The 27,342-nt window shown below is 31.8% G+C and overlaps 1 protein-coding gene across 35 annotated transcripts in view; it reads left to right on the forward strand.

Moving 5' to 3' along the window:
- Positions 1-27,342, forward strand: part of LOC145686531 (uncharacterized) — a 316,530-nt gene that overhangs the window by 204,283 nt on the left and 84,905 nt on the right. For 26 of the 35 annotated variants that reach the window (XM_081759929.1, XM_081759938.1, XM_081759945.1 and 23 more), the window contains 8 exons: positions 648-686; positions 2,153-2,206; positions 11,773-11,907; positions 15,943-16,086; positions 17,836-17,862; positions 22,290-22,331; positions 23,640-23,684; positions 25,504-25,539. In XM_081759929.1, the coding sequence (XP_081616055.1) occupies positions 648-686; positions 2,153-2,206; positions 11,773-11,907; positions 15,943-16,086; positions 17,836-17,862; positions 22,290-22,331; positions 23,640-23,684; positions 25,504-25,539 (522 nt within the window). The remainder of the gene's footprint in view (positions 1-647; positions 687-2,152; positions 2,207-11,772; positions 11,908-15,942; positions 16,087-17,835; positions 17,863-22,289; positions 22,332-23,639; positions 23,685-25,503; positions 25,540-27,342) is intronic. The other 9 variants (XM_081759937.1, XM_081759942.1, XM_081759932.1 and 6 more) reach the window with 8 other exon arrangements.

A 27,342-nucleotide genomic window follows, 5' to 3' on the forward strand; every position in this document is an offset into this window, starting at 1 on the left:
TGAGTGTAATGAACCTGGTAAAGTTTCCTGCATCGGATTGTCTCTTCACATGAAAAATGAATTTGCTAGGTCAATCATAAACGATGTGGACAACGATTAAATGGTGATCGTCCTGAATAATTTCCAAAACCCTTAGAAGGGTTCCAGAGCTGCACCATGAAACCCTTCCTCACCCACCGTATTCCCCCGATATCTCTCCCACTGATTACCATCTCTTCCGGTATTTTGATCACTTCTTGGGAGAGAAGACCTCCCCCATGATCGGGCGATACAGCGTGCGATTGAAGGCTTCTTCGCATTATAGATTCCAGACTTCTTTCGCCACGGAATGCAGTCATTCGTTAGCAATTGGCAATAATTAAAATAGCAGACGATGACTATTTTAGCTAACATTGTAGATTCCACTTTTTTCTTTTTGATCTTTGGAAATGGCTCACCACGGGCGGACATCTCATTCGCACCTACCTAAACAATGAAATTAAAATACCTACGAAAATATCCTATGTAGTACGTAAGATATTGCTCGACAATTTCCACGTTAACAAGAATTAAAATAGCATTTACGAATGACTAACACAGCAAATCTACTTTCTTCTTTAAAAAGAAAAATAAACCTAAATGCTATTTCAAACTACTTTTCTCTTCAGGAGGGCCAGGAGGACCCGGTGGTCATCCAGGATATCCAGGTAGGTGTAAGCAAAGTACGAGTTAATATAAGTGTTAGGATAAATGAACAATTACTGTGAGAACTCAGAAGTTATCCTTTCGAGAACTTCTATTTGTTAGTTACTGAATTGCACTAATACAAAGTGTCCCAGAACAACTGAATTTATATTAGTTGTCAACACATATGTCCGCTTCATTAAAATAATCACCGTGTCTCATCTCGTGAAGGTAATCCCAATTGTTATTTTATTAAATTTGGTTTTGCTGTTGTTCTGTTGCTTCTGTTTTGAAATAATTTTAGATGGGAATTTTTCTTATATTTTTAAATGAACTTCTAAGAGCATATTTCTTAATGCTGGATCAACGTCTTCACTACTTAAATATCACAGATTTGACAGTATTTCCCTGTATATATATCATGTATACGTGGTGCTTCACTTAACATTGCGAACCCAAATATTTTCAAAACAAATTGAAGTATAGAAAAATTATTAATAGAGTACAATCTCTTCGAATAGGACCATCGGCCCATATTTTTTAGGGTGATGATGATAAACATGCAATTACGGTAACAGCAGCGCGATATGTTCACATGTTACAAACCTGTCTTATTCCACAACTTCAACGATTTCCCATGCATAATAGCCATACAACAAAGTTGTCAATGAACCTTCCGAAAGAATTTTCTTTTGCGAACACGTCATCAGTAGGAATGGTGACTTACTATGGCCTGCAAGATCGCCAGACCTCAGCCCCTGTGATTACTTTTGAATATCTCAAGTTCAAGATACAAGACTTAAAAGTGCGAATTCAAGAAGAAATGTGTGCAATAATACTAGTGATATTACGGTGTGTCAGTGAGAATTTCCTTAAGAGACTTAGAGAATGTGTTGAAAATAATGGCCACCACCTCTGTATAGTCATATTCAAACTCAACACTTATCAGTTTCTTGGCATAAAACTAATTTCCACCTATGCTCGGACTATTCGTTGCAATAAATGAAGAAATAAATTCCAGTTAGACTATAATTATTTTAAAAAGAGATATTTGATTGTGCTACCCTGTATCACTGCAAGTTTTCCATGTTTTGGTTCATGTAAAAATATTGAAGATAGTAGCGTTAGATGAAAGGGGTAATTTTGAATATATTCACTCTTACTTAGCGATTTTAAAATATTAATTTTAGCATATGCTAATAAATTATATAATCTCAAAGTACAGAATGTATGAAGATATGATAATTTTTATATTCGATTTTTTTTCTTATTCAGAAATTTCTGGAAAATTGCCATTCACAATCACTAGCAACCGGTTAATTTAATAGAAAGTCGCAGCATAATGCCAGTTATCTTTAAAAAATATGAGAACCAGATCTTACTTTGAAATTATTTCTTATTCCTTGTAAATAATATGTTATTCAAAATATTATTGTTATATACTTTAAATATTATAATTTTATGTCATGAATATTTTTATATTATTCAGGAGGCCCAGGTCAACCAGGAAGTCCAGGATCTCCAGGACAACCGGGTCAGCCAGGTATGTTATATTTTTCATATACAGTTTCCATGCATGTTCGTAGTTATGCTTATTATATACTATTTGACAATTTTCTATAGTCGAAACATTCTACAACGTAAAATATTTGATGTTGAAAATTGTGGAATGAAGTTTTAGAATCAAATTTTGAATTTATGAGTAACTGCAGTTTTAAACTGTTTATATTAAATCACTACTATCATTACTACTACTACTACTACTACTACTACTACTACTACTACTACTACTAATAATAATAATAATAATAATAATAATAATAATAATAATAATAATAATAATAATAATAATAATGTCAAGTCACTTGTTACTTGTATTTCATGTTTACTTTTATACTCTTTACTAATAATACTACCTTAGTTCAAAACTTAGTCACCTATATCACTTATTTTCCTCCAACACAAAGTTCTTTGTTTCAATTTATTTGAAACTTTCAACATTTATTTTCGTCTTCCATGAGCATAGATTTTCCTCAAATTTTCTGTTATTATATTAACTTAAGTTTCAGATTTCGATACAACAATCATATCATCTTCAAAGCGAATATACTCTGCTTTGCACCGAAATACCATCTTCATTATATAAACGTTTTTTTAACTATTTCTTTTAAACATTTGTTGAATAACATTCGTGAAAGGTTATTTATGCTAAACTCTCCTTCCAGTTACGCTTCCCATTTGGTTTTTCCATTCTAATGTTTATGCGTTGGTTCCTAAGAATCTTTTGTTGGTATTAAAAACTAGTAATTCATTACCAAATAAACATGATCTGTACTGGACTTTCTGGCAACTTTGATGTATATTATATGCAATAAAAGTGTGGCTCTAATGCCAAATGATAATGCAAACTGCTGCGAAATTGTGTATACTTTCACTGGACCCGAGTTAAAGTAATATGCCCAGTGATGAAAATTTTCCGATTCATAAAAACATACTCCACGTATTCCTACATCCTATAGCCGTGATGTGAGGTGGAAAATTTTATTCTATACCTTTCCGGAAAATTTTCTGTTCTTAACAAATATCAGTGATCAAGTAACAATTCCTCAGTATTCATAAATTGATTACAGTCATATAAATGTTAAAAATTGAAAGATTGTTTAAAGAATCTGAAAATTTTCATGGTTCAGACAATTTTCAGTACTATGTAGGAACAAGTGAAACAATTTTTCATGAATCGAAGAATTGTCTGTCGTGTACAGAGATGAAAATTGTCCGGAAAATTTTCCGATTCATAAAAACATACTCCACTTATTCCTACATCGTTGTATAGCCGTAATGTGAGGTGGAAAATTTTCTTCTATATTTTTTTCGGAAAATTTTCCGTTCTTAATAAATATCAGTGATCAAGTAACAGTTCCTCAGTATTCATAAAATTGATTGAAATCATGTATAGAAATGTTAAAAAGTGAAAGATCGTTTAAAGAATCTGAAAATTTTCATGTCTCAGACAATTTTCAGTGCTATGTAGGAACAAGTGAAACAATTTTTCATGAATCGAAGAATTGTCTGTCCTGTCCAGTGATGAAAATTTTCCGGAAAATTTTGAAACTGAAAATTTTCCGATTCACAAAAACATACTCCACGTATTCCTACATCGTTGTTTAGCCGTGAGGCGAGGTGAAAAATTTTCTTCTATATTTTTCCGGAAAATTTACCGTTCTTAACAAATATCAGTGATCAAGTAACAGTTCCTCAGTATTCATAAAATTGATTGAAATCATGTATAGAAATGTTAAAAAGTGAAAGATCATTTAAAGAATCTGAAAAGTTTAATGCCTCAGACAATTTTCAGTACTGTGTAGGAACAAGTGAAACAATTTTTCAGGAATCAAAGAATTGTATGTCCTATACAGCGATGAAAATTTTCCGGAAAATTTTGAAACGGAAAATTTTCCGATTCATAAAAACATACTCCACGTATTCCTATATCGTTGTTTAGCCGTGATGTGAGGTGGAAAATTTTCTTCTATATTTTTCCGGAAAATTTTCCATTCTTTATAAATATCAGTGATCAAGCAACAGTTCCTCAGTATTCATAAAATTGATTGCAATCATGTATAAAAATGTTAAAAAGTGAAAGATCGTTTAAAGAATCTGTAAAATTTTCATAGCTCACACAATTTTCAGTACTATGTAAGAACAAGTGAAACAATGTTTCATAAATCGAAATATTTTGTGTCTTGTATGGAAAATTGAAGAATTTTTTGTCTGAAAATTTTCATCATTTTGAAGCAAAAAGTGAAACAACTTTTTGTGAATCGGAAAATTTTCACCACGATGAAAACACGTGAAAACACTTTTCATATCCGGACAGTTTGAGATATTATGTATAGTGATGTTAGGTTGAAAATTTTCCACTATATTTAACTGCACATTGAGATATACAATTCCTGTAGAGGAAAATTAGACAACTACAAATTATAATTTTCCAATTAGATTTCGGGAACGAAAAAAATTTCTAATATTTCAAGTTGGGAAGTAAAAATTTACATAGTGAAACATTCTTGAAATGAAGAATCGTTAGATTTTCACTTCATGAAATTTTTTAAGACAATATTTATTACCAATACATTTTACGGCTAAACAACGATGTAGGAATAAGTGGAGTATGCTTTTATGAATCAGAAAATATTCATGACTTTTAATAAGTTGAAATTTTAAATAATAGAATTGGATATTTGTACTCTACAACTTATGTTCTCTGCACTTTGCATACACACACACACAAACACGCACACACACAAACACACACACACACACACACAGAGAGAGAGAGAGAGAGAGAGAGAGAGAGAGAGGAGTTGAATTGAGTTGATTTTGAGTTTAACGTCCCTTTCAGTAGCGAGACTATATAAGACGTGACCAACTGATTAACGTGAAATCGGAACTACATGAGCTTCCGTTGGGAATCGAAGCCAGGTCTTACATGCCAAAGGCGCGTATGCTAACCGCTTAGCAACGAAAATGCTCGCAGATGAAGAGGCAGAAACACTGTATAAAAGGTTACTTTGCAATTTGAAATATTAGAAAATTTTCCGGTTCCCGAAAGCTAATTAGAAAATTATAAATTGTTGCTGACTAACTTTCCTCTACAGAAATTCAATTTTGTAGCTGAATGTTCAGTTAAATATAGTGGAAAATTTCCCACCTGACATCACTATACATAATATCCAAAATTGTCCAACTTATGAAAAGTTTTTTCCACTTGTTTCTACATCGTGATGGAAATTTTCCGATCTATGAAAATTCCTTTCACTTGTTTCTACAGAGAAATAAAACTTTCCGATTCACAAAAAGTTGTTTTACTTTTTGCTTTAAAATGATGAAAATTTTCCGACTCAAAAAGTTATTCAATTTTTCCATATAAGACAGAAAATAATTCGATTCATGAAAAATTGTTTCACTTGTTCCTACATAGTACTGAAAATTATCTGAGGCATGAAAATTTTCAGATTCTTTAAACGATCTTTCATTTTTTAACATTTCTATGCATGAATTTAATCAATTTTATGACTACTGAAGAACTGTTATTGATCACTGATATTTGTTAAGAACGGAAAATTTTCCGGAAAAATATAGAAAAAAAAATTCCATCTCACATCACGGCTAAACAACGATATAGGAATACGTGGAGTGTTTTTATGAATCGGAAAATTTTCCGTTTCAAAATTTTCCGGAAAATTTTCATCACTGTACAGGACAGACAATTCTTCGATTCATGAAAAATTGTTTCACTTGTTCCTACATAGTGCTGAAAATTGTCTGAGGCATGAAAATTTTCAGATTCTTTAAACGATCTTTCACTTTTTAACATTTCTATACATGATTTCAATCAATTTTATGAATACTGAGGAATTGTTACTTGATTACTGATATTTTTTTAGAACGGAAAATTTTCCGGAAAAATATAACGGAAAATTTTCCGGACAATTTTCCACCTCACATCACTAGATATGCCTCTCACAAAAATTCAGTGTGCAATGTATATGCTTGAAAATTGTTATATTAAGTACTTGAGGACACGATAACAATATTTCATTTTACTGAACAAAAAAAATAAATTTCAATTCTACGTTTGAACTGTTATAAGATATCTGAATAAATATAATTTTGATTCATATTAAGCAACATAAATAGTTTGCGAAGGTTTAAGCCTTTCCAGGAAGGTCTTACGACGTCACTGTACAACTCATATATAGTACTGGACACTACAATATGTCTGGATAGCTATGGATTCCGTTTTCAGTGGAAGCTAGTCTGCATTATCATGTATAGATGCATAGTGTTGAGTAAAAACGCACACCTAAAATTATTCTCGCATTTTCTAAAACCTATATTTTTAGTCGACTTGTATTTTTTCCTCAACACCGTGAATATGGGCATTGCCTGTGCTGAAAACTACATTGATTCCATATCAGATAGCGCTCTATTCCAAGGTTTCGAACGAAGAATCCTTTCATGTTAGGATCGTTCGTATTACATCGTTTCGTCTGTCTTCGCAATGCACAAATCGAAGGGAGTAGAAGCATTCTAATTCATTTTCACATTCTGAGAAACTCTCTTTTGTTGTCGACTTTGGTTACAGTAAGATTGTATCAAATAATGAGTTAAATTGTATTATATTTTGTGCCTATTGATATACAGTAGTCACAGGAAAGCGGCATAATACCAGAGAAAAAAAGTTAATAGCTCTATTGAGGAGGACATAAAATCCTATTTTCTACTCATAGGATGGTAAGACTATGAATTAAGCAACCAGCCATGAGATTCTTTCTGTGTGTGAGTATGTGTGTTTAGGCATTGCTAGCTCAATCAATGCACCAACTACTCAGAAAACAAGAGCTCGATCTTCGAGAAAAAGATATATCTCTCCAGTCCCCCAGCCACATTTCTCTCTCTTTAATAATTTCTTGGTTGTACAGCATCAACTGATACATAACACATACGGAATATTTGAAATATTATATATTTCGATCCCTTCAGACTGTCGAGACACGTGTTCATATATAACTAATAAGAACACAGCAGTTTCAGTGCAGGTATACAAGGAACAATAATTATTTTCCATTGTCATTAGATCGTCAATAGATTGGTTTCTGCCAGACTGTCCTCCACTTTGCACTTTGCATGGGCACTACTGATCGTGGATTCGGAAATATTAACGAGCTGTGCAATCTCTCTCAGGTTATGTCTATATTCACGTCCGAAGACAATGTGCACTTTCGCCAATCGATTACATCCCTTCTTCGGGCCATGTTTTAACTTGTAATGAAATGATACCGCATCAGCATGCACGTCATACCAGCCGCCAACTCATAAATAACATACAATACTCAATTCGCGGCATCTACAAGCATATTGCTATGCCAGAAAAGTAAAACTGCAATTAATCAATAGGTATTTTATACTTTCATTCTTTGCTATTTCTTGTATAATAACTATTGTAGACAGCCGAAAAATCTTCCTACTTATCTTTTAGTTTCTTTTCATAAATGTTCTTAAAGAAATCCACATAGTTGTTTTATAGTTTGATTTTTCAAATATATACCTAGGAATATATATATAAGGCCAGATTTAGGCGGGTGCAAAGGTGCACATGCACCCCGCTTCGTTGTAAATATACACTACCTAAAGTGAGAAGCTAGCAGTGAGTTTGGCAAAATCAATAGTTTCAGTCAATTTTCAGAAGTTTGAAGGGAAAGGATTCATCGAGAGCAAACAGCATTTCCAGGGCAATTCCTCATTCACAGCATAGATGCGTAAAGGCATTTAAAAACATCAAATTTAATCAAATGTACTGGCAGTTATTTGGTGCACCCCCTCAAAAAAATCCTGGATCCGGCCCTATATATATATATATATATATATATATATATATATATATATATATATATATATATATAAAGTATGAGATTATACTTTCTTCAGCGGAAGATTTATCTTTCTGTGTATGTTGTAAAACCTTTGCTGCCAGAACATGAAGCAAAATATCTTCCCTAAATTTAAAACTTTTAAAAGAAATATACATCCTTACTTTTATGAAACAACAGCTCACATTTATAGTGGATATTAAAATACTTGTCAACAGACTTCTTTCTAAGCTGCGGAAAACGAAACGGGATAAGTATTAAGCATTCAGATATAGCTGTACAAGAAAGAGAAATAAGAAAGGCTTTAGATTGTAGTATAGAGCTTCAGTTTTGAGTGATTATAAAAAAAAGTGACTTTTACAAATAAAAAAAAAATGAAGTAAAATCTGTTCTTCAACATCTCATGCGTTATGTTTTTTAGGTTAAATAAGGTAGATGATTAATGATACTGAATAATTATGAAATAATTGGTGGAATGAAAATGTGGAAGGAAACGGGAAAATCCAAAGAAAATCTACAAGCACGATGTTGTTCACCACAAACGCACATGACCTGAGATCAGGCTAGATATGAATGTTCTAGCAATGAACCACCATGTCTTCTTGTGTAGGTTATAATTTTAAGTACAGAGCTTCAATTAAAAATAAATAAATAAATACACAAATTAAAATAAAAAGAAAGAGAGAGAATTCTAGAAAACTTAGTTAAAATAAAATTCCTTATGAATGTTACGATTTTGTTGATAAATTTACTGTCTGAAAGTAAGTAACTAAAGCTTAAAAGAAGAACTTTTAGTAATTAAAAAAAGTAAAATATTTGAGTAATGATATCGCTAGGAAACTATTTGTTATTCTTGATGCTTTTTCTTGAACAGAACAACCAGATGAACCAGGAACAGATGGTGAAGGTAAGATTAGCAATTAATAATCGCGAAGATTTTTCATATATTTTCTTTTACAATGTGCTTCGTCGATGAAACAATATTTTTTTTCTTGATCTTATTGTTCTATTTACTTCTCGGGTAGTGAATTTTAATACAAACAAGAAAAGTTAATTGGGAAAAGACATGAGAGTAAGTTGTTAACAATTTCAATTAAATAAAGAAATATAGCTTATATGTTTATGTATGATACTAATTAACTTCTTACTCTTAGTGTGTACGAAAACAGTTTATAGAACATAGTAATTTTAAAGTTTATATACTTTTATCTTTTAGTAAGTGAAATTTTACACATCAATCTGCGCGCGCTAAATCATTGCAATAAAAAAAACTATTTAAAGATCTGGATTTACGAAAATATGACAAATAAACAAACAGGATAAATTAATTCTTAAATTTCTACAATGCCATCTCAAATCAAACCTCTGGTCATCTTTTTTTTAAGTATATCCTCTTATTCCTTGCTTCACCTCGTTCCATAGTAATCTTTCTTGAAAGAGAATGATCCTCTAAGAAGTTCCTAGCTTTAGCTTATATAATTTAAATAGTTTGTTAAATAGTTATTAATTTAAAGAGTTATTTCAATTTTGTCTATCATGTTTATCATCTATATGAGAAAAAAATCATTTTCTAAGATTGTCTACATTTATATATATATATATATATATATATATATATATATATATATATATATATACGGGAAATTAATTTTGGAGTATCTTAAATATCCGAGCCAATTTTTTTATATACATACGAAGATCACGCTTTGTTCACATCAGCATTTTTTTCAGAAAAGAACTAGTTAAAAATTTGAAACCGAACATTCTTTCAATATACACCAAATCTGAACACCGTTGTAGCATTTAGAATGTTCATATTATAACATTGTTTCATTTATAGATTTAAACTATAGAAAATATTAGAGAAAGTAGTGTAGTAAACTGATTTTAAAGAGTAGACAAGGTACGTTCTTTTCCTATACTTTATATATATATATATATATATATATATATATATATATATCAGGCATGCCCAAATGAAAGTGGGACTGATATATTTAAGCAAATGTTTAATTAGTTTTAATACATAGGTATATTATAAATTGAAAAGTGTTACATAGGGGGCAAGATCTGTGTAACAATACTGTCTATACATAATCACCTAGGTGGTTGAGACAGGTGTTTCTTCAACTGTTTCTCGGACCACATCGTTGTCCGTAAACCGGCGTCCCATCAGTGCTTTTCTTAGTGGCCCGAACACATGCAAATAGCCGGGCGACAGATCAGGGCTGTAGTGGGAGTTGCTGGAGAACTTCCCATCCGAAGTGCCGCAAGAGATCTTTGCATGTTTGTGCCACATGAGGGTGGGCATTATCTTGCAACAGAATAACCCCTTTTGACAACATCCCACATCTGCGATTTTTTAAATTTCAGTTCCAGTAATACCTTCTGTCGACAAAAATTGGATTGCTACGCGCTGAGCTTGTTTGGAGGAATCCATGGCACGTTCATTACCTGTTATCTCCCTTCTGTTGAAGTCAACAACACACAGACCCTCTCCACTGTATGTCAAATCTTTTCCAACATACACTACCATCTACCAGGGAAATCGCAAAGCCATACCACTGGAAATAACGGAGCTCCAGCCTTAGTCTCACTTTCAGTTTTAGTTGGGCATGCCTTATATATATATATATATATATATCATCGTCATCATCATAGGTATTCTGCCTTTATTAGCAGGTCACTTGCCGCAGCTGAGAAGCTTCCATGCTCCACTGTCCTCCGCTAACTTCTCCGTGTTCGCGTATGATCTTTCTGTTTTTATATCATCCATTAATTGTAGTCTCCTTCGCCCCCTCCCTGTCTTTCCCGACACTATACCATCTAGGACATACCTCATGATACAATCATATATATATATATATATATATATATATATATATATATATATATATATATATATATATATATATAACTTTAGATATATACTGCAAAATTCGTTTCCCTTTTGTCTATTTAAATATATTGAATAAAGCGTGTACCTATGTGTACCTTTGGAAATGCGACTTTTCTGATATTGGTGATAAACATGAAAAAAATTGAAATAACATCTTCAATTCAAATTATTTTAATTTCAGTTTTTTTTAAAACCCAATGCTAAGTACTTCTTAGAGGGATCACCCTCTTTCACATCAAAAGATGTCTCGATAGGTGAATCACCTGAAAAAAAAATGAAATATTTTTTCTTCTTTTTTTAAATCGTGAAATTCATGTTACCTTGATAGTGAGAAAAGGTTGTAGCTTCCAAACGAAAATTCTTTCAATAAAATATACTGTTCTTTTGAAATAAACATGACCTTTCGTTGCTAAAAATAGCGAGAATTAAAGCACCTAATAATATTAGGAAATGAAGTGAAGTGATAACACTAGACATCGAGTTTTGGTCGTTTGTTACTGTCAGCGATATTGGCTATGTTGTTTGAATGTTGGTGTTTCTATGGATACAGTATAGATGTGAAAATAAAGAAACGGAGCCAGGAATAACTTCTAAATAATATTTATTAGAAAATTTCATTTTAATTGAAGATCCATAGAATATAGTAGTTGAAATGTTCCCGATATGTGTTAGATAGTTTCTTCAGTTTATCCTATTCATCACTTAGTTATTTTATTTCTAAGTCATTACTAATTAATTAAATTTAGCAACTAAAGTTTCAATCTGATTTTATTTTAGGAGGACCAGGTGGACCAGGAGGTCCAGGGTACCCAGGAGGCCCAGGAGGACCCAGTGGCCCAGGTGGACCAGGAGGACCCAGTGGTCCAGGCGGACCAGGTGGACCAGGAGGGCCAGGATACCCAGGTGGTCCAGGTGAGTAAAAATAATGATCACGCACTATAATTATATTTAGCTGTATTGAGGAGGATATAAAATCCTATTTTCTACTTATAGGATGGTAAAACTATCAAATAAGCAACCAATCGTGAGATTCTTTTTGTGTGCGAGTATCTGTGTTCAGGCATTGTTAGCTCAATCAATGCACCAACTACACAGAAAACAAGAGATCGATCTTCGAGAATAGGATATATCTCTGCAGTCCACCAGCCACATTTTTCTCTCTTTCTTTCTTGGTTCTACTGCATCAACTGATACTTAACAAATACGGAATAATTGAAATATTCTATATTTTGATCCGTTCAGAGTGTTGAGACACGTGTTCATATATAAGTAATAAGAACACAACAGTTTCAGTGCAGGTATACAAGAAACAATAATCATTTTCCATTGTCAATAGATCGTCAATAGATTGGTTTCTGACAGACTGTTCTCCACTTTGCATGGGCAGTACTGATCGTGGATTCGGACATATCAACGAGCTGTGCAATCACTCTCAGGTTATGCCTATATTCACGTCCGAAGACAATGTGCACTTTCGCCAATCGATTATATCCCTTCTTCGGGCCATGTTTCAACTTGTAATGAAATGATACCAGATCAGCATGCACGTCTTACCAGCCGCCAACTGTCACAAATAACATACAGTACTCAACTCGCGGCATCTACAAGCATATTGCTATGCCAGGGAAGTAAAACTGCAATTAATCAATAGGTATTTTATACTTTCATTCTTTGCTATTTCTTGTATAATACCTATTCTAGACAGCCGAAAAAGCTTCCTACTTATCATTTATTTTTTTTTCATAAATGTTCTTAAAGAAATCCACATAGTTGTTTTATAGTTTGATTTTTCAAATAAACACCTAGGAATATATATAAATATATATAAACAAAGTATGAGATTATACTTTCTTCAGCAGAAGATTCACCTTTCTGTGTATGTTGAATAAGGCTATTTTCGTGAAAAGAGGAAAATATAAAACTTTTGCTGCCAGAACATGAAGCAAAATATCTTCCCTAAATTTAAAACTTTTAAAAGAAATATACATCCTTACTTTTAAGAAACAACAGCTCACATTTATAGTGGATATTAAAATACTTGTCAACAGACTTCTTTCTAAGCTGCGGAAAACGAAACGGGATAAGCATTAAGCATTCAGATATAGCTGTACAAGAAAGAGAAATAAGAAAGGCTTTAGATTGTAGTATAGAGCTTCAGTTTTGAGTGATTATAAAAAAAAAAAGTGACTTTTACAAATAAAAAAAATGAAGTAAAATCTGTTATTCAACATCTCATGCGTTATGCTTTTTAGGCTAAATAAGGTAGATGATTAATGATACTGAATAATTATGAAATAATTGGTGGAATGAAAATGTGGAAGGAAACGGGAAAATCCAAAGAAAATCTACAAGCACGATGTTGTTCACCACAAACGCACATGACCTGAGATCAGGCTAGATATGAATGTTCTAGCACTGAACCACCATGTCTTCTTGTGTAGGTTATAATTTTAAGTACAGAGCTTCAATTTAAAAAAGATAAATAAATACACAAATTAAAATAAAAAGAAAGAAAGAAAATTCTAGAAAACTTAGTTAAAATAAAATCCCTTATGAATGTTATGATTTTGTTGATAAATTTACTGTCTGAAAGTAAGTAACTAAAGCTTAAAAGAAGAACTTTTAGTAATTAAAAAAAAGTAAAATATTTGAGTAATGATATCGCTAGGAAACTATTTGTTATTCTTGATCTTTTTTCTTGAACAGAACAACCAGGTGAACCAGGAACAGATGGTGAAGGTAAGATTAGCAATTAATAAACGCGAAGATTTTTCATATATTTTCTTTTACAATGTGCTTCGTTGATGAAACAATATATATTTTTTTTTAACTTATTGTGCTATTTACTTCTCGGATAGTGAATTTTAATACAAACAAGCAAAGTTAATTGGGAAAAGACATGAGAGTAAGTTGTTAACAATTTCAATTAAATGAAGAAATATAGCTTATATGTTTATGTATGATGCTAATTAACTTCATACTCTTAGTGTGTACGTATAAATTTGTAAGCTATAAAACGGTTTATAGAACAGTAATTTTAAAGCTCATATTCTTTTTGTAAAATTTTTAGTAAGTGAAATTTTACACATCAATCTGCGCGCGCTAAATCATTGCAATGAAAAAAAAAACTATTTAAAGATCTGCATTTACGAAAATATGACAAATACACAAACAGCTTAAATTAATTCTTAAATTTCTATTATGCCATCTCAAATCAAACTTCTGGTCATCTTTTTTTTAAGTATATCCTTTTATTCTTTGCTTCACCTCGTTCCATAGTAATCTTTTCTAAAAAAGAATGATCCTCTAAGAAGTTCCTAGCTTTAGCTTGGAAAACAATCAAAAAATAAATAAATAAAAAATAAATAAATTGAAGTTTAAATATTTCGTATTTAAATAATTATTTCAATTTTGTCTATGATGTTTATCATCTATATGAGAAACAAATCATTTCTTAAGATTCTCTACATTTTTAAATATATATATATATATATATATATATATATATATATATATCATGCATGCCCAAATGAAAGTGGGACTGATATATTTAAGCAAAGGTTTAATTAGTTTTAATACATAGGTATATTATAAATTGAAAAGTGTTACATAGGGGGCAAGATCTGTGTAACAATACTGTCTATACGTAATCATCTAGATGGTTGAGACAGGTGTTTCTTCAACTGTTTCTCGGACCTCATCGTTGTTCGTAAACTGGTGTCCCATCAGTGCTTTTTTCAGTGGCCTGAACGCATGCACATAGCCGGGCGACAAGTCAGGCTGTAGTGGGGGTTGCTGGAGAACTTCCAATCCGAAGTGCTGCAAGAGATCTTTGTATGTTTGTGCCACATGAGGGTGGGCATTATCCTGCAACAGAATAACTCCTTTTGACAACAACCCACCTCTGCGATGTTTTTAAATTTCAGTTCCACTAATACCTTCTGCCGACAAAAATTGGATTACTGCACGCTAAGCTTGTCTGGAGGAATCCATGGCACGTTCATTACCTGTTATCTCGCTTCTGTTGAAGTCAACAACACACAGACCCTATCCACTGTATGTCAAATGTCTCCTGAGATACACTGCAATTTACCAGGGAAATCGCAAACTTATACAACTGGAAATAACGGAGCTACAACCTCATTCTCACTTTCAGTTGGACATGCCTTATATATACATTAAAAACTTTAGAATCCGACTTTTCATATACTGCAAAATTCGTTTCCCTTCTATCTATTTAAATGTATTGAATAAAGCGTGTACCTTTGTGTACTTTTAGAAATGCGCTTTTTGTGATATTGGTGATAAACATGATAAAGAAATTGAAATAACATCTTCAATTCAAATTATTTTAATTTTTTTTTAAAAACAATGCTAAGTACTTCTTGGAGGGATCACCCTCTTTCATATCAAAAGATGTCTCGATAGGTGGATCACCTGAAAAAAAAGTAAATATTTTTTTCTTTTTTTCAATCGTGGAATTCATATTACCTTGATAGTTGGAAAAGGTTGTAGCTTCCAAACGAAAATTCTTTCAATAAAATATACTGTTCTTTTGAAATAAACATGACCTTTCGTTGATAAAAATAGCGAGAATTAAAGCACCTAATAGTATTAGGTAAGGAAGTGAAGTGATAACACTAGACATCGAATTTTGGTCGTTTGTTACTGTCAGCAATATTGGCTGTGATGTTTGAATGTTGTTGTTTCCATGGATAAAGTATATATGTGAAAATGAAGAAACAGAGCCAGGAATAACTTCTGAATAATATTTATTAGAAAATTTCATTTTAATTGATGATCCGTAGAGTATAGTAGTTGAAATGTTTCCGACATGTGTTAGATAGTTCATCAGTTTATCCTATTCATCACTTAGTTATTTTATTCCTAAGTCATTACTAATTAATTAAATTTAGCAACTAAAGTTTCAATCTGATTTTATTTTAGGAGGGCCAGGTGGACCAGGAGGCCCAGGAGGCCCCAGTGGCCCAGGAGGACCAGGAGGCCCCAGTGGCCCAGGAGGCCCAGGAGGACCCAGTGGCCCAGGTGGACCAGGAGGACCCAGTGGTCCAGGCGGACCAGGTAGTCCAGGTGAGTAAAAATAATGATCACGCACTATAATTATATTTGTGCTATTTCAGTCTATACTTTGATTTTACCTTACAAAATTTTTTAGTAGTTTGAGTTTTGTTTCTTGTTATCAATATTGCCATGAACAAGGAAAGAAGCCAAAGTTGAAGTAAGTATCCCCAAATTACAGGGTAGGGAAAGAACTCAGAGAACAAAGATATTCTGACAAGTTATTTGAAGATTTCAATTTCAAGTTTCCAATAAACGAGGAAAGAAGCAACATAGGAGAAATAACTTCTAACTTGTTAATGGAAAATCTTATGATTTTAGAAGGAAAGTAGTAGTAAAATCAAACTATTCAAGGAAAGAATCGAATCAATTTTATGAGGAAATAAGCGAAAGAAATACTTTTATATTAGTGGATCATGACTGATGATCAATGTACATATATATACACCTAAGAATTAATAGAATGAAATATTTCGTAAGTTTTCTCTTGTTTCAATTTAGTCTTAGTGTTTAAAATATGGGCAACAAAAATCAATAATTAATTTATAATGTATGTTATATACAATTTAACTGTTGTAAGAGTTTTGTTGCCTATATTAAATTCTTATAGTATACAGGATTATAAAAATAAGAACGATTCAAAACTTTAGATGGTATCTGTACTTTGTCGTTCGATACACATCAATTGAACACAATACAAGAATCTAATGTGAGGAAATGATTTGTTTATCTTGTAAATAATATGATAAGTAAATAAAGTTAGTCTAGAATATTACTACTAAAGCGCGTTCTGATTAGCATATGTTTCCCATTAAAGTCTGGTAAGATTGCTTTTAAAATGATGAGACACTTCTTTCAAGAAATCAAAACAAACAAGAAACAGCATTTAAAAATATTTCCTATCATTACTGCATATTTATGAGTCTATATGATAAATTTATAATGTAGATATTATACCAATATGAAAATTAGTAGTTTGTGTTTTGAAGTACTTATGGTCAGAGTGAACTGTTCTAACGAAAGGTGATAAGACAAATTTCCTTAAATGGGATACTTAACAAAAGTTTCGGGTGGTAAGAATAATTTTCGCGTGAGACACTGAGAATAATATTTATGGAAGGTAGTTAGCTGAAATTTAAGTTCCGTACTCAAGTAAAGTGGATATTCCAAAGCAGTTTTACTTTTCTATGACAGAAGCTCAGATTGTATGAGATATTTGGTAACAATTCATTACTTCCTTACTGAGTTACAAACGAACTTTCATTCTATTCCGAATAAGCTATTAATGTGATGTACAAATGCATGGAAAAACTTTTCCTTTTTAGTGTAAAAGTAATAGGGATAATGGATATTTCAAAAGAAATTATTAGTTTCTTTGAATCACTGACTCAAACGAAAACGTATTTTTTCAACAGTATATTTTCAGCTAATAAAATTGAAGACGAATTTGTAAATAGACTATTAAGTGACAAATTTCATTGTTGTTTTACTTTTTGAACATGAAGTCTCAAATTGAAAAAAAAAAAAAAAAAACTTATTTCACTAATTTTCCAGTCACTATTTTCAGAGGTAACGTTTATTTCTTCGACACAGGACATCGCAAAATCTTTATCTCTAAATATATTTAACGTAGAGCAAATGAGAAGTAATTTCACAATTTGAATATTTTACCTTTCTGTGTATCAATAACTGTAACATGAAAAATCAAATTTAGTTTTTGTAAAAGTGTTCTGATAAAATAAATTTTAAAACTTTTTATAGGACAACCAGAAAGTCCAGGATCACCAGGTAATTTAACACGTTTATTTTAGTTTGTTTATATTGAATACAGCGAAACAATATTACTTATAATAAAAGTTGTTCACACTTAAGTTCATGATATTGTTTAGTTTGTTTACTATTTTATTCAGTCCTTCGTACTTTATCAGAGTTAAAAGAGCGTTAAATTAAACGATTTAAAAATGAGATTAAAAGTACTAGAAGTGAAGAGTATGTTGAACAAGTTCATTCTTTCCTATTTATGTCTTCTGTATCTTTATTCGGTAACAGTTTAGAAATGGGGGGGGGGGGTGAAAACTAGCCAAAACCAGATGATTTGCAGGGGAGGTGAGTTGATAGTGTTGACTGCCAATTAGACAGTGTTGTGCATCAATTGACCAAGCGCCATTTTTTGATTCTCGGGATTTTTAAATCAGTGAGTAGGAGACAATGTAAATAATGTTTTAAAAAATGTTTAAAACCCTACTATTTGTTTAAACGTTCAGGAAAAGCTATTCGACCAAGCGCCAAGAACTGAATCGTAATAATAACACGTTTATGTTTCCTTCAATATCTCAGAACCATGATTTGGCGCTTGGTCAATTGATGCATAACACCGTCCAATTGATGTTTGAGTAAAGTGTGATGAAAATTTAAACTAATTTAGCGCTAAATTACCGAAGTGTAAACATATGAAAGTGAAAGCAGTTATAGCGGGCTCTTGTGTATAAAACCTAACCTAACTTATACTACCCTAACCTAACCTAACCTAATTTAATGTATTGACCCATAAAACGACCGAATGTGAGTAGGAAATCGCAAAAAAGTAGGTGAAACCAAATCTAACCTAATTTAACGTATTGAACCAAAAAACGACCAAATGGGGGTAGGAAATCGCCAAAAAGTAGATCAAACCTAACCTACCCTAGCCTAATTTAACGTATTGAGTACTAAAACGACGAATGTGAGTAGGAAATCGCAAACAAAAAGGTAGGTGAAAAAACCGGCCCCCCATCGCTAAAGAAAGGCCCTTTATTCTTTTATGTTATCCTTGTGTTACTTAATTTGTTAAAATCCAAAGGATAACAGTGACAATGCCTCAGTGTAGACAAGGCAACTCCTTTATTCCCGAAGTGTTTCTTGTATTTCCGTTTATTTATATTTATTCCACCAGTTAATATACATATTGCTCTTTTGTTTGTCGAGAATACATATTTGTGTTTTTTTTACTTAAGATTATAAGAATGCATATTTTTACGTTTTGCTATTTATAGATGTCACGCTTAATTGTAATACATTATGATAGGTATTTGTGTATTTGTGTATTCAAACGTTCCGCAAACATAAGCAATTATGAATTGATTGCTTTTCACCATTGTCCTTACAGTCTTTTTTGTCGCGTAGTAGAGTGTTTATTCTCTCTGAACAGTTTTTGCAGTCTGTAGATAAAATACAGTATTACATTTACATCTCACAGAATACAAAAGATGTCTCTCAGTTCAATTAAAATTTTCATCAGTTGAATATTTTGTATGATTAAAGAATATATTCACAGAAACTAGTTATTTTTGAAAGATAATTTTTGTTTCTTCAGTAAATGTTTATGCTCGTTTCCAGTAAATGAGACCCAAGCGAATCTTAAAAGAATATGTGTCTAACAATATCTTAGTTTAATGAAGAGCTGATATAAATTTACATAATATGTACATTGCACATGTTGCCTATCCAATGTTCCTTAAATGTCTCGTGATGCACGTAACACTTGCAATAATCCTCTGTTTCCATAAAACTTTCTTCTATTGAACAGTCAGTGTAAATATCTGGAATTCTCTACCGAAGAAAATTCATTATAAAGTTCTTTTGGTTTTTTACATTTTTACATTTTGCCAATTAACAAGTTTTATTGACCCAGGAGTATCTCTTTAGCGTAATAGAGACAAAATCCTCGTTGGGAATCGAATCTTGGAGAAATCTGCTGTATAAGCATTCAGCTAATAATTTAATTTTACACAATAAATTTTATTCCTCCATATAAATCAAATATTTTATATTAGATCATAATTTTCAAATATAAACTTTATATATCATGATATAAAGTTTGTTTACTTTTTTAAATATATACATACAGTATGTTCCTTGTACATTATTATAAATACATTATATATATATATATGAGCTGCGGTGGCTCAGTGGTAAAGCGTTCACCTCTGGTGCATGGGGTCATTTGTTCAATCCCAGCGCTCGCCAAGTGAACTTTGTGGTAAACAAACACCGTGTGCGTGGGTTTTCTCAGAGTTCTCCCGTTTCCTCCCCTTTCTTTATTTCATCATTTCATTCATTTCTCATCATTACCGTCTCCTTCAGCCTATCCGGCATAAGCGTGGAAAGTAAAGATTTCATTTCATTTTCATTTTACATTACATATATACAAATATATGCATTCACTATTCTATTGTTATAAACACTTCTTTCCTCTTGGTGAAAAGGATTTTTAAACTAAGCATACGTAAGTTTGCCAAAATTACATAGAAATACTTCACGAATTATGTTTATAATTTGATTTATTTATTTTAATGCCAATTCCTTATTTCAGTTATGTTAAATGCATGTGGAGTAATTATGCATTGCATTAATTTAGGTATATTTAAAAGAAAAAGTAATCATGATGTATTACTCATATTCAACAAGAAGTCGTTATTCTAACTTTACATAGAAACTCACTGAAACGAAGTTTTAATTAGTACGACATTGTATCGAAATATTTTTGTATAGTATAAATCGACCAGAATGAATATTCAACGTGAAAGTCTAATTTATCAATTCTCAAAATTAAAAAAAAAAATAATGTTAGATGGCATAAAATAAAAGTATAAGAAATCTTTTATGTATTTATTTTTAAAAATCGAAACATTTCGTCCTTATGGAATACGGACGAAATCCAAGTCTACAATGAGATATTATATTTTGTTACTGAATCTCGTAATATCTGGAGCCGCCAGATTTACTGCTATTAATCTACATTATTTTAATTATATATCATCAGATTATGATTATATATTGTCTATATTTTTCATAATTTTCACATTAAAACGTTGAGATATTTCAAATAAAAGTATTATATACTTTCGTAAATCTATAATAGAGAAAATTAAAACTATTAATTACAAAATCAATAATAAAGATTAAAAGTTAAAAGCCGGCTCGTTCACTGTATATTATATTGGATAGAAAAATATTCCAAGTCATGAAGTGTTGTCATTAATATAACTGGTTAATGCTCGTCGTTTTGCATTATATGCTGTATTGGATAGAAAATTGAATATAACAATATGTCACAAAGTGCTGTCAGATATCCGAATGGTTAATGCTCGTTGGTTTTCACTATATTCTGTATTCAATAGAAAATTTAATATAGCAATGCGTCACAAAGTGGTCTCATATATCCAAATGCTTATTGTTCGTCATTTTACACTATATACTGTATTAGATTCAAAATGTAATATTGCTATTTGTTACAATATCACTGTGTGTACAAATGGTCAGTACTCGTTGATTTGGGACAGATTTTTAGTAAAGATACAGAATTTTCAATGTTGATTCAGCATCATAAGACGATCAAAAGTTGAACTTAAAAACACCTAATTTCAGTCTAGAAATCCATAAGTAATGAAAATAAGAGCTGATCTCACATCATTCAACTAAAAAAAGGTCATCTCACAGTTCTTAGCTCCATCATGGGATTTGTGATAAAGAAGCTTATATGTCATAAATCAAAATAGTTTCTATTCTATAAACTTTTTGCTTTTTAATATATTTTATATTCCTGGGTTTTATTCATTTTTACACAACATTTTAGAATCTAAAAAAAAGCATATTCCAGTGATTAAACGTTTTTAATTTTCCCTTTTTTCATGTGTGCTGGAAGAATGTGGAAAAAAATAGAAATAATAAAAGTATCTAGAGAAGTGGAATATCTTTCTAAGTAGATGATGGTAATTTTAGCTCAGAAAATCTAGTGATTGAACTTTTCTATGGTTTTGCATCATTGTTCACAGAATAGAATTATACTTAGATAAAAATAGTCGTTTCCCTCCAAAATTCCAGCTCGTGTAGAAATTATCTGCACGCTAGTGACATATCTTGGAACCATGCAAAGAGTCGCGCAGCTAGCGACAGCTTGACTGTGAACTGTTAGGATCATGACTGACAAAACTGAGGCGCCTTGATATTTAGAATAAAGAAAAATGAGAACTAAAAGAAAGTAATGTGAAAATATGTCAAAATGAAATTCAAATTAGATTTGTATATAACTACAAAGATATTTCACTTAAAAACTAAACTATGTATAAGATATACCAAATTTGGCATTGCTTTATATTATTGTAACTTTCGTATTGTTTTGTATTGTTGTAAGAAACGAAGAAAAAAACTGTTATTATTATTTCTTATACTTCTAGGACAACCAGGAGGTCCTGGTTACCCAGGTTCAGGAGGACCAGGTATGTTTACCACATGCGTTTAGTTCATTTATATCCCTGTCAACATACAGTTAAGGAAACTAGAAAGTTGACTAAAGTATAATCTCCAGTAAATTTTAATCTTATAACCACGTTATAATTTATTTGATTCTTTTATTCTTTTTTCGTGAGTCTATAATATGCAGTTTGAATTAAATGAACATGTACACATATACTGAAGATTACTTAATATTGGGGCACAAACTGAGAATCGAACCCATGATTGTAGGTTCTCCGTCTGTCTAAATCTTAGATTGATTTCTGACAGAATATTGCGAGAGATAGAGACAAACATGAATTGAAGAAAATATGAAACTGATAATTGAGTCATAAAGAGATTTTAATTTCATGACTTGCTCTTATAATGGCTGTGCTTGAGATACGAAGCAAGGAATCTGAAACTATCAGAAAAGATCAATATGAAAAAGCACTTACATTGTGATCCTTGTGGTAGCTGAAGTAAAACAGTGTAGGCTCCGCCTCATCTGTAACTTATGTGACTTCTAGGCGAATCGTAAGTCTAGAACTGAAGTATAGAGTTGAAGTGTTTCTTGAGTGAACGTAGATGGTCCTTTTATATAAAACAGCGAAATGCTTTCCACATGCCTTTCATATTCCCTTGTCTGGAAGTTCCATCGGTATGTGTGATAGAACAAAATAAGTTTTGGGCTGATTTCAATAAAGCGAACTAGGTCCTGGAAACAACCCTGACTTAATTAATTTAATTCAGACTGTTAATATTTTGTACTCAAGCCAGCCTTGAATTTTTTACATAGATTTTTACAAAAGTTTAAATATTTACAATAATTTCGGGGTTTTAAAATTTGGTGTACTACTACAATACTACCTTTTCGTGTTTGTGATAGTAACAATAGAATCTCACACAACGTATGAAATATATATATACTAGAAATAAGACAGAAATTTCAAAACATAAACACAGACAAAAATAAAAAAAAATTGCAAGCTTTTTCGCTTATGCTTCATTAGAGAGAAAGAGAAAGTAGTGGGTAAAATCGGTGCCATGTTCCATTCCTAGCAGCCAATCTTATCTTTAATATTCCTTTCTTCCTAGTTCTTACTTTCTCTGTCTGAAACGTCAGTGAAACCTCTTATTACTCAAGTTCACTACTGTTTCTGCTGTATTATCTGAGCTCTAGTAATTGAGTAATTGGTTGTCTTTACAGAATTTTGTAATATATTAGTGTAGAAACAACAATTTGAGTGTAAATGAAGTTTTCCTTAAATTTTGCAGATATTTAATTCGTTTTCTTTTCTTTTACTTAATAGGAGGACCAGGCGGACCAGGAGGTTATCCAGGTCCAGGTGGACCAGGTAAGTTAATGCATGTTTCTACTTCTTCTAAGTGTTTAGGATACTTTCGTCTATTTAGATCTCTATCTGAATCTTCTTCAAGGTTTAAAAGGTTCATGTCTAGTTATTGTAAATAACTCTTAACGTAAAATACAGTGACACACCGTACAAAGTTTACATCTGTTTTCCTCACAGCTTTAATAATTGGATTTGATTTTTTTGTGCTGTGAACGCCCCATATGTTAGTCAACACACTATCACAAAACATCACAATAAGTAAAAATAACAGATATACAACTTGTATTTTATCCAATACGAAACTATCATTTCACAGAATAAAACCCGTATAGACTTTACCACGGACTATAACCCATATAGATTTCGCCACTTTGTAATTGAATGGCTAACTGTACCATTATCACGCCTCTAGGCTTTGCGTTCCGTTTATTTAGTTTCATGATATGTTGGTCAAAATATCATAATTTAATATTAATTAAAGACCCTACATAAATATAACTTATTCATAATATAGTTTATCATAAAACGAGTTTTATAAGCGTAAGAGAGAAGTTTATAATCTAATTCTCTATTGATTACAAATACAAGTAGTGGGAATGATTGTGAAGTCTCTAAACGTATACGCCATATTTAAAAAAAAAAAAAATCTCATATTTGCGAAAGATATCTTCGACATTTTTTTTTTTTTTAATTTGAAGAAGGCGGGGAAGAGCAATCCCTATAATATTACGCGACTAAATTCACTGTTCATTCTTGGCTGATTTTAATCCCAAGCACAAGGGATTACGGAAAAGAATCAACGAAAATATACAAAATATTGTATTAAAACCTAATGAGTTTTATATAAGTTATAGTTAAGCTCTAAAAGAATCGGGGGTGGGGAGTAGTACCACTACGTTATTCTTTACTGACTTCAGCTTCGAGTAAGTTAAATGATTGGCAAGCCTTCGAACTGTCGTAACGGAAATTATCGAGAAAAATATTTTATAAATTGGAACGGGGTGGAGGTAGTCCATACCCGATGAGACGAGTGAATTGACAATTTATTCTTGACTAATTTTAATCCAAAACACTGAGGATTACAGAAAAGGATCAAAGAAAGACAAGGTACAATATACTTTATCAAAACCAAACGACTTCTAGAAAATTTATCGTTAAACTTTAAAAGAAATCAGGGGAGGAGATGGGAGGAAAGATCTACTATTTTATTCTTTACTAATTTTAACTTCCTGCACAGAGGACAATGGGAATGCGTCAGAGGAAATGTACGACATATTACACCAAAATTCAACACTTTTGAACAAAAATTATCGTTGAACGTATTTTTGAAATTGGAGGGGGGAGGTGAATTCCCACTTTTATTCTTGGCAAATTTTAACTCAAGTTAGGGAATATTTACAATGTCATAAACAAAGTATACACTATTTTTTTAAAAATCAAAATCGAAATATTTTACGTGGTTTATATTGGAAAATTTCTTTGCTTGCACATGTGCGAACTTGTAACCTGGGATTGATCTTACTTGCTTTTACACCCCTTATACTTGATGGTTAATAACCCAAAACAATAGGGTAATTTCTACAAGTGTAAGGAAGGCCCATATTAAGTTTCATCAAAATTGGATAAGTCTCACGAGAATTACTGTGGAATATACCAGATAGACAAATGCCAATTAAGTGGAATAGAAGAAGTTTCGCAAACCCTCGCTTCAGCAATAAGCAAATTCTTGACATTAAATAATGAGTTAAACAGGCTATAAAATTGGTATGTGTCTTGTATTTTGAATTTTTACTAATACAATTTTTTATGTTTTCTGTCACAGGCTACCCAGGAGGCCCAGGACAACCGGGACAACCAGGTAACTTAAAATTTCTGTTTTAAGATAAAATATTGTCGTTGATACGATTAATGATCAGATAAAAAGTGATAGATTCAGCTTTTAGATTTATTAATCATTCAGGAAACCATAGTAGATATTCATCTACTCTTGTTCAAAATACAGCGTGCCCCACAAAAAGCAGGAAATTTGGATTTTCTACAATAAGAGCGATTGTATGTGCAATAATGTGTGTTATGTACAGTTGTATAGTTTTGTGCCATTCCATTGTGTATATTACGTATGTACACCCAGATGTTCCAAGACATTAACACAGTTAATGTCATCACGAATGTTGGGTGATCACGAATGGACATGGCAACAAGACGGTGCGAAGGCCCATACAGCAATCGATACTGTGACATGGATAAGAATTAATACTCCTGACTTCATCGAACCTAACGACTGGTCGTCTAAAAGTCCAGATCTCAACGTGATTGATTATTGCATTTGGGGTATACTGCTACAGAAGGTTTAAGAACACAGGAGAGACATCACAAACATTGATGGCCTGAAAGCTGTACTGACAGACGCCTGGAACAACGTTACACTTCAAACTATCCAGAATGCCACCGGAAATTGGTTACAACGTCTACGCCGCTGTGTGGAAGCCAAAGGGAATCATTTTGAGCACTTGCATTGATTATGAACATTCAAGTGACTGCCAGTAAAATATAAATCAAAATATGTGTGCCCACCGCATATTACAGAATCTACAATAAATTTCCTGCTTTTTTTGTGGGGCACTCTGTAGTATAGAGCTGTCAAGGTACAATAACTCATGGATACAACAGTTAGATTTCTGTTATGATTGAATTAATCATGACTGAGAAATATTAGTCAATAGGAATAATCCAAAAATTACTGAATACCTATTGTGATGCTCCGGTAAAGTAAAAAGTGAATTTATTTTACTATCTTATATACAGTATTTCGAAATAAAACACACATTTTCCTTCTTCTGGGTCATGGAGAATTTCATAAAATCGAAGCCCAGAAGAAGGAGAAAGCATTGTTTTGAAATATAAACAATAAAAGAATACAACTTTTATTTTATTCGAACATCACATTAACTACCAGTACACTTTGTGTGTTAAAAACATTCGTTCTCGAATTAGTGGTTAAGCAATTATGTAACATTATATATAAATACTACAGGATTTTACAAAATTCTTAAATACATGGATAGAATAGAGCAATAACTTGTTTCTTATAAGCTCATGTATGTAGGCATAAGAAAACTACGTTATACAAAATCTTTAAGTTTTAAATCCCACTGTTATGCCAGCAAGGCCAAAGGAGAAGTGATGATGAGAAATGAATGAAATGATGGAATGAAGAAAGTGGGAGGAAACGAGAAAACACACACACACACATGGTATTTGTCCACCACAAACCTCAATTGCCGCGAGATGGGATCGAAGCAAGGACCCCAAGCACCACAGCTGAATGCTCTACCACTGAGGATTACGTAATACAGTTCGTCTAATTGTATAATATTTTAATTGTATAATCAATATGTATACTTAACGTACTACATTTACATTTGTTAGTGATAAAGTTACTAGTTTTATCAAAATTTCAATTAGTATAGTGAACTATTTTAGCCTATCTGGATTGTGTAGAAACACTACTTTAACGTACGACTAACCTAGTGAACTAATTTTCTGGGATTTTATTTTATATAGTACCGGAACTTCATCAATTTTACATCTATATATATATGTCTAGGACACGTATAGTTATATTGTGCAAGATTATTATTATTTAATATCAGTAAATATA

This window comes from Thermobia domestica, chromosome 5 (genome assembly GCF_964235325.1).
Source record: "Thermobia domestica chromosome 5, izTheDome1.hap1.1, whole genome shotgun sequence".
Lineage (NCBI taxonomy): Eukaryota > Metazoa > Arthropoda > Insecta > Zygentoma > Lepismatidae > Thermobia > Thermobia domestica.